General features: G+C 38.5%; 2 protein-coding genes and 1 pseudogene across 2 annotated transcripts; all 3 read right to left on the bottom strand.

Annotated features, from left to right (window-relative positions):
* The window catches only part of LOC141843899 (short-chain dehydrogenase TIC 32 B, chloroplastic-like), a 1,129-nt pseudogene extending 964 nt beyond the window's left edge, over positions 1–165 (bottom strand).
* Positions 166–7,021: 6,856 nt separating this feature from the next.
* On the bottom strand, positions 7,022–9,711 carry LOC141844286 (short-chain dehydrogenase TIC 32 B, chloroplastic-like). Its single transcript, XM_074732324.1, has 8 exons — positions 9,498–9,711; positions 9,046–9,277; positions 8,881–8,960; positions 8,646–8,799; positions 8,443–8,521; positions 8,254–8,338; positions 8,114–8,160; positions 7,022–7,256 (listed from the first exon to the last, which is right to left on the bottom strand). The coding sequence occupies exons 1-8, from the start codon at positions 9,613–9,615 to the stop codon at positions 7,092–7,094; spliced, it is 960 nt and encodes a 319-aa protein (XP_074588425.1). The 5' UTR covers positions 9,616–9,711; the 3' UTR covers positions 7,022–7,091.
* Positions 9,712–11,113: 1,402 nt separating this feature from the next.
* LOC141844287 (short-chain dehydrogenase TIC 32 B, chloroplastic-like) lies at positions 11,114–13,131 on the bottom strand. The gene is made up of 8 exons (XM_074732325.1): positions 12,933–13,131; positions 12,407–12,638; positions 12,240–12,319; positions 12,000–12,153; positions 11,819–11,897; positions 11,651–11,735; positions 11,512–11,558; positions 11,114–11,415 (listed from the first exon to the last, which is right to left on the bottom strand). Exons 1-8 carry the CDS (start codon positions 13,048–13,050, stop codon positions 11,251–11,253), a joined length of 960 nt encoding a protein of 319 aa, XP_074588426.1. The 5' UTR covers positions 13,051–13,131; the 3' UTR covers positions 11,114–11,250.
* Positions 13,132–13,356: the final 225 nt, after the last annotated feature.

Here is a 13,356-nt window from a genome sequence, read left to right as displayed (position 1 = left end):
GCTGAGGTTGTGTAGCCTAAGCTAAAGATCTTAGAGGTGATGCAACATAATTGAGGCGGAAGCACCAACAGCTAGAGCCTTGCCACCGAAGTCAAATGAATGAAGTGATGAGTTCTGAGGTCGTGCGGCCATAAGCAACAAAACACAATTTGGGTCATGCGACATAGGTGGAGCGACAGAAACGAAGGTATCTAGTCATGATAGAGACCCTATGGATAAACTGAGAGACTACAACCATGCTGTGAAACTAGGGTTAAGGTACAAAAAGTTGAGGTTGTGTAACCAAGATAAAGAACTAAGAGATAAGGTTGTGTGGCCAAGCTGAAGTTATGTGGCTGCAGCAGAAGCATTGAAAGCGAGGGCTTATCAACAGAGGCTAAGGTTGTGTGGCCGCTGAGTAGCTTAGTGCTAAGCAACAGAACATCATTTAGATTGTGTGACCAGGTTAAAGTTAAGCGGTCGCAAAGCAGCAAAAATAAAGGCTGAGATAGTATGGTTGTAAAACAAATCATGCTATTATAAGGTAATAAAAGTAAGAATGAAACCTTATAGCCTGTGCTGAGGTTGCGCGGCCGAGGGCAAGGTCGAGTCACCAAGTGCAGTGGTCGGGTTTTTGAATGTAGAGGTCTGGTTGCCGAGTATCTGCATCGGAGTTTGACTGTCGGGAGTAGAGGTCGGGTTGCCAAGTACTTGTTTCGGACTGCTGAGGGTAAAGGTCGAGTTGTTGAGTGTAATGGTTGCCGCACGTACAGTTTGTTGAGTGTCTGCATAGATATCTAGCAATTCGAGTACTTGTGTAGAGGTAGAGGTAGGATAGCCTGGTTGGACATCTGATTTGGGCACAGGGTCGATCTGAGCACCAAGCTGAGCAACTGCATGGAGGTTGGTCAGCCTAGTTGTATGTCTCAGAATCTTAGAATCGAAGGACTGAGATATATAACCTCTGAAAACTAACAAAAGTGATCCAAAAGACAAAGCACATAAGTCCTAATATTAGCAAATTAAATAATATGAAAGTGTCATAGAACGAAGTAACAGAGAAACTCCCAAGGAGAGCAATAATCCAATATTAGGACTAAGGTACCTAATTATCATAGGGGTGTGTCCACGTTTGATGCCGAGGCACTGAGCAACCGACTGGCATCTAATAGAGAAATAAATATTTGAAAGTGGATGAAAGGCCAGAGGCAGCTGCTGGAGAGATCTTTAATATTGCAACCAAGGTATGTTAGATCCATATTAATAGTTACCAACAATGTAGATAAAAATGATGCCCCTGAGCATCCGAATTATGTTCCCCCACATGGTGTAATTTTATTGAGCACGCATGCCATCCATCTCAAACTTATAAACCCAGATGTTGCTGCAATTGGATTTCCTAGTGTACTGCCATGTCAACCTTTTTCATAACAGATCCAACATTTAGAAAGCAAAGGGATCCATTATATGACAACCACTTATTAAACAGAATACCCTGATAACTTCTATCAAAAAACCTAGAAAGCAAATCCAGTAAATTACAACAAGGTTAATGAAAATTCCCTTCAGTTTCTTAACACCATCCATGAATATAATCTCCTTCAAAAGAGTGTCCATAGCTTCCGTAATGAAAGTATATGAGGAGTGACCAGCATATTACCACATCCTTTAATGATATACCAGCAGTTGGTAAGACCAACAATATCCCCAGCTCTATTAGTTTTATGAAATGGTTGTATTCATAGAATATACCATTTGGAGAATAGCGAGATTCTGGTGTTCTACAGCAAAACCATACTTGGTAGCTCAACACTCTTATCGTCCTGGAGAATAGCACACCCATAGTGATGGGTCTTAGTTCCCACTGATAAAATACTAATGCAAGCTACAACAAGAGTTTCAATATTTGTAGAGTTGGCAGTGCTTCTAATGGAACTGACAAGACCACTAAGAGTTTCATATGTATGTTGAACTAATAAAAAAAATTCTCAATTGCTGCACTGCTGCAGATTATCAAAGAAGAGCTCCAAATTGTGCCATCTAGCATTTTTATAAGATTTCCAAAGCACACAACCTCTTATAGTATACCCCAAAAGAATAGCTTGGTAAGAAAATAGTCATACCAGATATGTTCATACCAAACTGAGTGTAAGCAGGAAAAAATAATCCATCCACTAAATGTATAAATTACTAGGTGATATTGTTACGGATAAAAAATGATACTATAAAAGATGAATGCAGCAATGAGAAATAAGTGACTTATCTTGCCAGCGACAACTTTGTTGATCTCTGAAATATTAGTGTCCATTTAGGAAAAGATACGAGATTCTGTTCCGATATACACGTTCCAATTATTCAAGTTTTCCAAAATATTTTTCTTATTCTTTTAGTGAAACGATCTTAGAGTTTCTTAATCTTAAGGATAAATCGACTTTATAATTTTATCCCGCATGGCACGTGGAGGTAATAAATTTCTGTCACATCATAAGCATCCCCAATTAGTCTAGTCGAAAGAGACATAGTTTGATTGACTAGACTATGCTTTGATGAGGTGTCATTGCTCCATCATATATGGATGAAGCGGGCATAACAGGATCTCAAGCTCAGGGCTCGGGGCTCGAGTCTCCAAGCCTATCGTAAGGTAAAGTCGCGAACTTGAGGATCGATGCTCTAAGCCTATCATAAGGTAAAGTTCCGAGTTCGAGGCTCAGTGTTCTGGGCTTAAGTCGTGAGCTTGAGGCTTGGTGTTCCAGGTTTGTCATAAGGCAAAGTCCTGAGCTTGGGGCTCAGTGTTCCAAGCCTATTGTAAGGCATAGTTGCGAGCTCGGGGCTCGGTGTTCCAAGTCTATCATAAGGCAAAATTGTGAGCTTGAGGGTTTGGTGTTCCAAGCCTATTGTAAGGCAAAGTCACGAGCTCGGGATCGATGTTCCAGACCCGTTGTAAGGCAAAGTTGTGAGCTCAGGGCTCGGGGCTCGATGTTCCTGGCCTATCGTAAGGCAAAGTCATGAGCTTGAAACTTCTAGCCTGTCGTAAGGCAAAGTTGTGAGCTTTGGACTCGTGTTCCAGGCTTGTCATAAGGAAAAGTCACGAGCTTGAAACTCGGTGTTCCAGACCTGGTGTAAGGCAAATTCACGAGTTCGGAGCTCGGAGTTCCAGACTTGTTGTAAGGCAAAGTCGCGAGCTCGGGGCTCGATGTTCTAAGTCTGTCGTAAGACAAAGTGGCGAGCTCGAGGGCTCGGTGTTTCAAGTCTGTCGTACGGCAAAGTCATGAGCTCAGGGCTCGGTGTTCTAGGTCTGTCATAAGGCAAAGTCGCGAGCTTGGGGCTCGGGTGTTTTAAGCATGTCGTAAGGTAAAGTCACAAGCTCGAGGCTCGATGTTCCAAGCTTGTCATAAGATAAAGTTATGAGCTCGGGGCTTGGTGTTCCAGGCTTGTCATAAGGTAGAGTCGAGCTCGGTGTTCCAGGCCTATCATAAGGCAAACTCGCAAGCTCGAGGCTCAGTACTCCAGGCCTGTCGTAAGGTAAAGTCGCGAATTTGAGTTTGAATGTTCCAGGCACATCGTAAAGCAAAGTCACGAGCTCAAGACTCAATATTCCAAGCCTATCGTAAGACAAAGTTGCAAGCTCGGGGCTCGATGTTCAGGCTTGTCCTAAGGCAAAGTCGCGAGCCCAGGACTCAATGTTCCAGGCTTGTGGTGGCAAAGTCGCAAGCACAAGGCTCCGTGTTCCAGACTATCGTAAGGTAAAGTTGCGAGCTCGGGGCTCGGTGTTCCAAGCTTATCGTAAAGCAAAGTTGTGAGCTCAAGGCTCGATGTTCTAGGCCTGTCGTAAGGTAAAATTACGAAGCTCGGGGCTTGATGTTCCAGGTCTGTCGTAAGACAAAGTCGTGTGCTCGGAGCTCAGTGTTTTAGGCTTGTCATGGCAAAGTCGCGAGCTCGGGGTCGATATTCTAGGCTTGTCATAGGGCAAAGTCGCAAGCTCAAGGCTCGGTGTTCCAGGCCTATCGTAAGGCAAAGTCGCGAGCTTGGGGCTCAGTGTTCCAGGCCTGTCGTAAGGAAAAGTTGCAAGCTAAGGGCTCGATGTTCCGGGCCTGTTGTAAGGCAAAATCACGAGCTCGGTGTTCCAGACTTGTAATATCCTAGATCATCATGAAAAATATTTGGCAATATTATTTTTCTAACATTAATGAAATGATTTAAATTTGTTGGAGCCCTTCGTTGCCAAGGTTGGCCCGTTGTCAACTTCAAACTTTAGATTCACTAGTAATGAGAGAGACCATTGGTTTTTACGTTCTGTCCGCGACTATGTCCTAGTCTAGGAAGATTAGACCATGAGAAAGGTAATTACTGATGGATGTCACTGGTCTGAGACCAAAAGAGTTTTTGGAAGTACTTGAGAGTTTCTAAAGACACTTCAAGTGAACAAATATTAAATGAAGCAATACTGTAAGAATTAGTAATCTGATAAATGAATTTTATGATAAAAAGTGTTAAAGAAAGTATTCTAATGATTTGAAGAGAGACTTTTGCTCAATGTTGAGGCTCTACTTCAATAATGGTAAGAATGACTCCTTGTCTAATGGTATTTGCTAGAGAGTATATGCCTTCCTACTACACCATCACAGTTGCAGTGATAGCTAAATTATTATTTTTTTCAGAAAATTACACTTCATTTAGATCTTGTAGGAAGCATTTTTCAACTTATTCGTCAAATGTGTAGCGTTATTTTGAAGCTATAGAGACACTAATCGAAAAACTCCTGGGCTCCCTCTAGTTGCATTTGTTTAAGACCCTAAATATAAATTAAAAGTTTTATAAGAAATATTAATTTTTTTATAATGCTTTAATTTCATTTGATCCTAATAATATTGTATATAATATTAAAAATTATTTATATGATGTTTATAAAGAATAGTATAAAATATGGAATATAAACTAATATTTCTGAAATACAAACTACTATCGGTAGTAATTTAAAACTTACAAAAGTATGATTTTTATTAAAAGAACAGACAAAACGTCCACGAAGATCCTTAAGTTCCACATAGGAACTTGAAAATTATTTTATGACTTCTTTTGAGCAGATAGTGATGCAAATTTTGATATCCTAAAGTGGTGATCCTAAGGCTCAAACCTTTCTCGTCATGTTCATGATGGCCAAAGAAATTTTAGCGTGTCTAGTGTCAACAGTTACTGTAGAATAAACATTCAATGCTAACGATAACATATTGGATTAACGAAGATTGACTTTGTCTCCCAACTCGTTAGAAGCCCAAGCATTACTTGACGATTGGACGAGAGCCAAAAAAATCTAAGGAATGCAACTTTCAAATGACGAAATCAAAAAATTTGATACCAAAAGAACAAATGCTACTAGAATGGGAAACAAAAATAAATAACAATGTCATTTCTTAAAGTAAAAAGGTAAGAGAATTACATAAGCTTGGATTTCCTATATCTTAAGAAGATATATAGACAACTTAAATAAGTACACCCTTTTTATTTTTATTTTTCATAAATTTATAATTTAAAATTTTTTAATATAATAATATTGAACTATGACAAATCATGAACCAAATTGTGAAATGACAGTTTCGAACCTTGAATTGTAACTCTCTTAGACGGTTAAGATTAAGGACCCAAACCGTCAAATTGGCAGTTTTGAACCGTCGATTCCAAATCGTGATCAGGTCTAACTAAGAGGGGATTAAATGTATGGATGATTGCAGACAATCAAAACGTTTAATGGGCATGAGCATGTGTATAAACACGCCTGGAGACATTCATTGCCCTTGACTCGAGCCAATATTTGTACGGATAATTACATAAGAAAGGTGTAAAAACAATACAACAAACACCTTATCAAGCAAGAATCCAAAGCGGTATAAAGATAACAAACACACACAGCATATTTCATAGATACAAAGTGCACGACACCAGGGGCGGATCCAGGCGAGGGCTGGAGGGGGCTGAAGCCCTCGCCAGGATCGCCACCCTCGCCAGGATCGCCAGGATAAATGGGCTAAGCGGTGGGTGGCCGGCCGGGAGGGCCGCGTTGTGGCGAAGGATGGCGTGGCCCAGGGCTGGGACGTACTTGCCGGCGTAGCTCTCGCCGGTTACGAAGAAAGGGCGACGGAGGAAAGAGGGGTCGGAGCCTCGGAGGCGAGGAAGTGGAGGAGGGCGGATAGGAGCTGAGCGGCAACGACGGACTGGTTCCGGGGGATGTCGGCCGGGGAAGGGGCGATGCTGAAGCCGGCGCCGAGGGGGTTGTTGATGAAGAGTAGACCGAAGTGGCGGTTCCAGGAGATGGACGCGAGCGCGAGGCCTTTGGACGCGAATATGCTATCCTTCATCCTCTCCGATCTCCCCCCGCCCGAGCAGAAGCACCACCTTGAACCCTCCCCCAAAACTCCCATCTCGCCAGCAAGTCTCTCCCCCCGATCCGAGAATGCAAACCCCAATGTAGCGTCACAGAAAGCTTACGGGATTTGGTGCTTGCCGACGGCCGGTGCCGGAGTATCTGGACGCCAGCCGGCACGGATCTGTCGATCTCTCTGTCTCTCCTTCTTCTTCTTCTTCACTCCCCTTTCGCTGCTTAATCTACCTTCCCATATTTTTATACAATACCATCAATAAATGTTTGATTTATTATTATTATTATTTTATAATTTAGGTGTGCATTATCCGATAACGTTTCAATTCTAAATTTTTAAATTATTTTAAAAGTGTTTTATTATTATTATTAGGTATTTATTAAAATCGATCATGTATAAGTTGTGCGAATACCGCCTACGACATCTTAATTATTAAATAAAAAATAAAAGGGTATTTATTTATTTATGATAATTTTCGGATGAGGATTTTTTTCTTTCCGTACATTTATACATTTACGTTTAAAAAAAATATTGATTCCTCTATATTGTAGTAGAATGATATAGTTTCATAATTTTAGAATGTTTTAGAATGATTATTATATTGTTAAAAAAATTTATTAGCCCCCGCTAAATATTATTTCTGGATCCGCCCCTACACGACACTAAACTTGGCAACAACGGGACCAAGTTGATAGATTCAACAGAGAAATCACACAACCAACAAGCTTCTTACATATTTTAGGTCGATTTGACCAGTTTTTCACTCAACTCCCATAGCCTTTTTGCTAATTCCTCATTTCTACCATTGGCAGTCGTCTTCTCCTCGTTGCAATCAGCGAAGTACTTCCCACTGACTCCCTTCAAGCTTGGATGAAGTGCCACATAGCATGACGTAGCTGCTCCCTGCGAGTATGTAAACCTCGACCCTTAGATGAACTATAGAGAAATTTCCATGAGTTTTCACTTCATATGAATTCCACAACTTTCTTTGGCAGTGGAACTTTCATCTTTAAAGTTGGAACTATTCCTACTTATTTTTCATATCCAAGTAGTTATTTGTCTCTCTAAGGATTAGATAAGGAAAGTCTGTGTCACTTTTTTTTTTTCTGTTCTAGCTTATGTGACCACACATAAGAAATAAGTAGCTACAGATGTTAGAAAACGATTTTAGATTCAAAATAGAAATCTAAATCTAGGATCCTCCATACAATATCAACATGATAAACAATAATCTAAATCATACCTGAGTCCATAACAACAAATGTTTAATCTTGTTGAAGTTTTCCAGATCAATATGCTCTCTTTTAGAATTTTATGATGATGGGATGTCAATCAAATTAGGATTACATATGAACTGTGGACCTCAGCCCCTATTTATAACTGAAGAGTTATATACTTTTCATAGTTTTTATTTAGCCTATCATAAATTAGAAATAAGAAAATAGGCCTCTACACAAAATAATATCCATATTTAAATTTAATGCTAGAAATCCGATAAATATAACTTAATTAGATCATTTAAATGCATTCCACTTTTAAGATAGTCATTTATAAACACATTTAATTAAATATGTTAGCCCACACAATTATTTTTCCAACAACAGATTGCAAATTGATTGCTGAATAACAATGCTAGCGTGCTTGAACTAGCATATGCAGTGTAAAAATACAGCTGGTTATTGAAGCAACTAACTGGGAAATCATTGATGATGAATTGAGTAATGTCATGTAGTGAACAACAATTCAGAAGTATGACAAACCTGAGGTATATTCTTCCACAAGATGGAAGTTGCAGCTCTTAAAATAGCTGTAAGCAAAAGCAAATGCGAGTCTTAATTCAACCTTTCAAGCTTCAGATTGCTAAGTTCTAAAACATAATTTGTAGGTTTAAGGAACATACTCACGAAGACTGGGGAATGCCTCCCTAAGTTTGTCTGAATTAAACCAGGATGAACAGAATTCGCTGTAACATTTGCACCTTCTTCCTGTTAATTAACATGGATGTGTGACACATTGAAGCATAACTATTTCATTCTACTGTATTCAGTGCATCTTGGTATAGAAACTGCTCTGGAAAATACAATAGAACCTTTAAGCGCTTAGCGAGCTCATTTGCATGTAATATATTTGCCAATTTGGACTGCCCATATGCCATTTTGTCATTGTATCTAGAAAAACAAGATAGAAACAGATATCGCGAACAATTGAATAAAAAGTGGCTGGGAACAGTTTTGATGTAGCATAATTAAGTTTCACAAAAAATAATTTGCCTAACTACTAAGACTAACTTACATGCTCTTGTCATTGAGTTTATCAAACCGTATTCCCCCTCTATAGGTTGTCATGTGAGCTGCAGAAGATAGATTCACAATTCGACCCTCAGTTCCTGTCTTCTGTGCCGTGCTTTTCATCTTCTCGAGTAAAAGATTTGTCAACAAAAAGTGACCTAGAATCAAAATAAACACTCATTATAACTGTAGAATTTAGCCACTTAAGTTCATGCTCAAAATTAAGATGATGAAAATACCAATATGATTTGTAGCAAACTGCATCTCTATCCCGTCCTCGGAAAGTTGGAAAGGACAGTACATGACACCAGCATTGTTTCTGGAAACAATCTAAATATGTAAGTTTTAGCCCTAAAAATGAACCCAAAAAAAAAAAAATTGTAACACTAGAACCATGTTATTACATCAAGATGTTGAGAGGTAGATTCCTCGAAAGAAATCTATCTGCGAATGCTCGCACAGACTTTTGAGAGCTAAGTTCAAGCTCTGAGACCTCGACTTTGGCAGATGGAGTGCTCTGGAGAATGTTCTGCTTTACACCATTGGCGGCTTCCAAGTTCCTTGCGCCTATGATGACATGGGCTCCTCTAAGGGCCATTGTCCTTGCGGTCTCTGCTCCAATTCCACTACTCCCTCCTGGGATGCATCAATATCCTCACATAATATGCTTCAAATAAAAAAAATTAGAACATTCTATAAAACCCAATGGTTTCACCATGGGTTTGCTTAATCTTAGCACAAAGATCAATTGACAAAATCTGGGTTCACTGGCGTCCCAGAATCTACTCTAATCTGCAGCTCCTTCAGCATCAGGGGGATTTATAATAACCAAGAACAGGAGCAGAAGTCAACAGACCGGTGATGATGACGGTGCGATCGGAAGCATCAATGCCTTCGGTGACCTGCTCGGCGGTGGATTTGGATCCAAAGCCGCTTGGCCCGGGAATTCCGGTAGCTTCCCTGAAGTAACCCATGGCTTCGAGCTTGGTTCCGGCGAAGAAGAGAGAGCGAGAGAGGGAGTCGAGTGAGTGGATCACGCAGGGAGTAGGGATGACGATGGGTCGGAGGGTTGGATTATATCCTTAGCATCCATCCTCATTTATTATATCCATCCTATCTATATTTTCAACCTCACATTAGATATTCAAAAGCTACATCAAATTTTCATTATTTCCAAAAAAAAAAAAACACACCTAATTATACTTTTGCTCCTTTGCCTACCATCTCTCTTCTCCTTCCTTTCTCTTTTGTATACATACAACTTCTATGTTCTTTCTTCTCTATTTCACTCTTCTCTTTGCACTTAAATTAAATTAAATTTCTATCATAATTTATTAATGACTTAAAGAGTTTCGATCGGACTCATTCAAATTCTTATAAATTTATTATATAAATATGAGTCCAAATAAATTCTCTTTTACTATTTTAAAATCAACCAACAATATTTAAAATGATTTAAAATTTTTAGAATACTATGATACTGATTTTTCGGTAGCACTATGATATTGATTTTTAGAAACTAACACTACAGTTATATTGTATTTAAGTTGTGGTATTGATTTTTAATCAACACCAAGGTAATTTTTATTTTTATTTTTTATTATTTTTATTAATAAAATCAACTTTCATTATTAATTTTATTTTTTATATTTAGATATTAAAAAAATTAAAGATATTAACAAATAGAAAAGATATTTTTAATATTTTATTAACCTTCTTTTTTATTTTTTATTAAAATATAAAATTAAAATTAAAAATAAATAAATTTAAAAAAATTATATATTAAAGTTTAAATGGTATTTAAATTAGTTTAATTTAATTTAAGATGAAAGAGAAGAGGAAAAAAAAGAAAAGTTGTATGTGTAAATGAGAGAGAAAAGAAAAAAGAGGTTGCATAGGTACAAAGGGATAAAATTATAATTAGGTGTGTCTTTTCAGAATAATAAAAACTTAATCTGCCTTTTGAGAATTCTAAAATTTCATGTATGCCCATTGAGAATTTACCGAAATTAAAATTAATATCATATCTAAAAAATATAATTAATAAAAATAAAATAAATATCTATAGACTAAAAAAGAGAAGTCAAAAAATTGTATTAATAAAATTAAAATGCAATTTTTTAATTTTATTAATAACTTTTAAAAATTATATCTACTCCTTACTTATATTATTAACTATAGATTATAAATATAATTATTTCCGTCCCCTGTTTTAGCATTATATTATTAACAATATATTTATAGATATAGACAATATAGATAGACATGTATATATAATATAGATTAAATAGATAGCTTAATGGATAGGATTAATTTAATTGAATCCAATAAGAAAAACTTGTGTGCATTGACGGCGTATAGATTACAATTTTAATTCAATATAGCAACTTATTCATACAAGTGAACTTCAATCAAATCTACGTACAGACCAGGGTTTATAGTAATTTTAGAACAAAGGGAAGGTGCCAAGGGTTGTGTCAACTAGCACGGTTCAATTTATTTCATATACGCTTAATCTATATCGGTACAAGCTTTATTGCAAACGATAACACTATCGCAACTAAGAACAAGCCACATAAAACTTAGAACTCGTACAATAACCCTCCCTCTTATTTTGAATTAACGAGTCGTTCGCTGAAGTCCCAGAGCTTCTTGGCCAATACTGCATCTCTGGCCATGTCACTCGGCTTCTCCTCGTTGGAGTCGGCGAAGTACTTCCCGCTCACACCCTTCAAATTTGGATGCACTGCCACATAACATGAGGTTGCTGCTCCCTGTAATTGTGAAAATGCACAGTGTTGGTGCTCAACCGTACGTTGTGGGAGCAAATTCTAGCAAGTATACAAGGTTATTCAGCAAGTGTGACAGACCTGAGGTATGTTCTTCCACAAGACGCAAGTGACAGTTTTCAAGACAGCTGAAAGCAAAAGCAAATTTGAGATGTGAGTGCAGAGACAACCACCACTAGGAAGTATATCGACAATGAGTTTGAAGGCTTAGGTTGCATACTCATGAAGATGGGAGAATGTTTTCCCAAGTTTGTCCTAACCAGACCGGGATGAACAGAATTTGCTGTGACATTTGCACCTTCTGCCTGTTAATCATGAATGTATTTCTATGAGATAAATTTCTTCTTTCTTTTTACAAGCTACTTATGTTCTAGACCATTAGTAGTACCTTCAAGCGTCGTGCGAGTTCATTGGAGTGCAAGATGTTTGCCAATTTGGATTGCCCATACGCCGATTTATCATTGTATCTGGAAAACCAGATGGAGACGACCATCAATTGATTGAATGGAAGAGAACACTAAATCTTGTAGTCATGAAAATACATATGCCTGATTGTTAGTATTACTTACGCCTTCTTGTCATTGAGTTTATCGAACTTGATTCCTTCACTATAAGGTCCAACATGAGCCACGGATGATAGATTCACAATACGGCCCTCAATTCCAGTCCTCGCCGCTGTGGTTTTCATTTTCTCAAGGAGAAGATTTGTCAAAAAAAAGTGACCTGAAATTAAAAGGACCATGTTAAATTCGAAATTCTAATGAATACTTGGGGTAAGAAAGTTTGATCTGATAGGTGAAGAAACACACCAAGATGATTAGTAGCAAACTGCATCTCCACACCATCCTCAGAGAGTTGGAACGGGCAGTACATAATACCAGCGTTGTTACTGAAAACAAATTGCATACGTGAGATTTGGCCCCAGAAAATTGACAGAACATGTAACACAGAGGAGGAGATCCATGCAGCTACTCACATCAAGACATTAAGAGGCAGATTCATGGCAAGGAATTTGTTGGCGAAGGTTCTGACAGATCTGAGTGAGCTAACATCAATCTGTATGATGTCAATTCTAGCAGATGGGATGCCCTGTAGAATGCTTTGCTTCACATTGCTGGCAGCTTCCAAGTTCCTTGCACCGATGATGACATGGGCTCCTCTTAGGGCCAACACCCTCGCAGTCTCGGCTCCAATACCACTGCTTGCACCTGGATTTCAAGAAGAATCTCATAAATTCTATTCTTTAAATACTCTTAAAGAAGCAGAGGAATTCAATCATAAACAAAAAAAATATTTTAATCATACAGAAATTTTATTTATAATTATTAATGCACCACTTAGAATTTGTTCTAGCTTCCCAATCGTTGACAGTAATTTCTTGGTAAAGTGAATTTGAGTATAAGAATATGGAAGTTTGCGTTCTAGGTTAAACCATTTCAGATTTAGGGCTGGATTTAAAGATTAGGGAAACAATCGAGAGAGAGGAGCAGCGGAGGACAAACCGGTGATGATGACGGTGAGACGGGAGGCGTCGATGCCTTGGGTGACCTGCTCGGCGGTGGCGCCGGATCCGAATCCGCTGGGACCTTTAATGCCGGTGGCTTCCCTGATGTAACCCATGATTTCGGGAGTAGGAGTAGCTTTTGGCAAAGAGAGAAGAAGAGAAGGAAAGGAGACTGAAGCCTGACAATGAACGAGAAGGAGAAGAAGAAGGAGAATGAGGTGAGAAGGAAGCAGAGACGATTATTTATAGCGGTTTCGAATTTTCATTTTAGTTTTAGTTTTAAGGTTTTTTTTAAATAAAAAATAGCGAAAATGCCATGGGGACAAAAAGTGGCAACGCCGGGTCAAGACGAGTAGGAATAGTCGTCAAAGAGCAGCGGCCGATTCCCTTGTTTTGGCAAAATTTTAGAACCGTGCCTTCAA

Source organism: Curcuma longa, chromosome 13, assembly GCF_044706935.1.
Source record: "Curcuma longa cultivar G26 ecotype Majalengka, Jawa Barat chromosome 13, ITB_CL_G26_1.1, whole genome shotgun sequence".
NCBI lineage: Eukaryota > Viridiplantae > Streptophyta > Magnoliopsida > Zingiberales > Zingiberaceae > Curcuma > Curcuma longa.
This window is presented reverse-complemented; position numbering and strand designations above follow the sequence as displayed.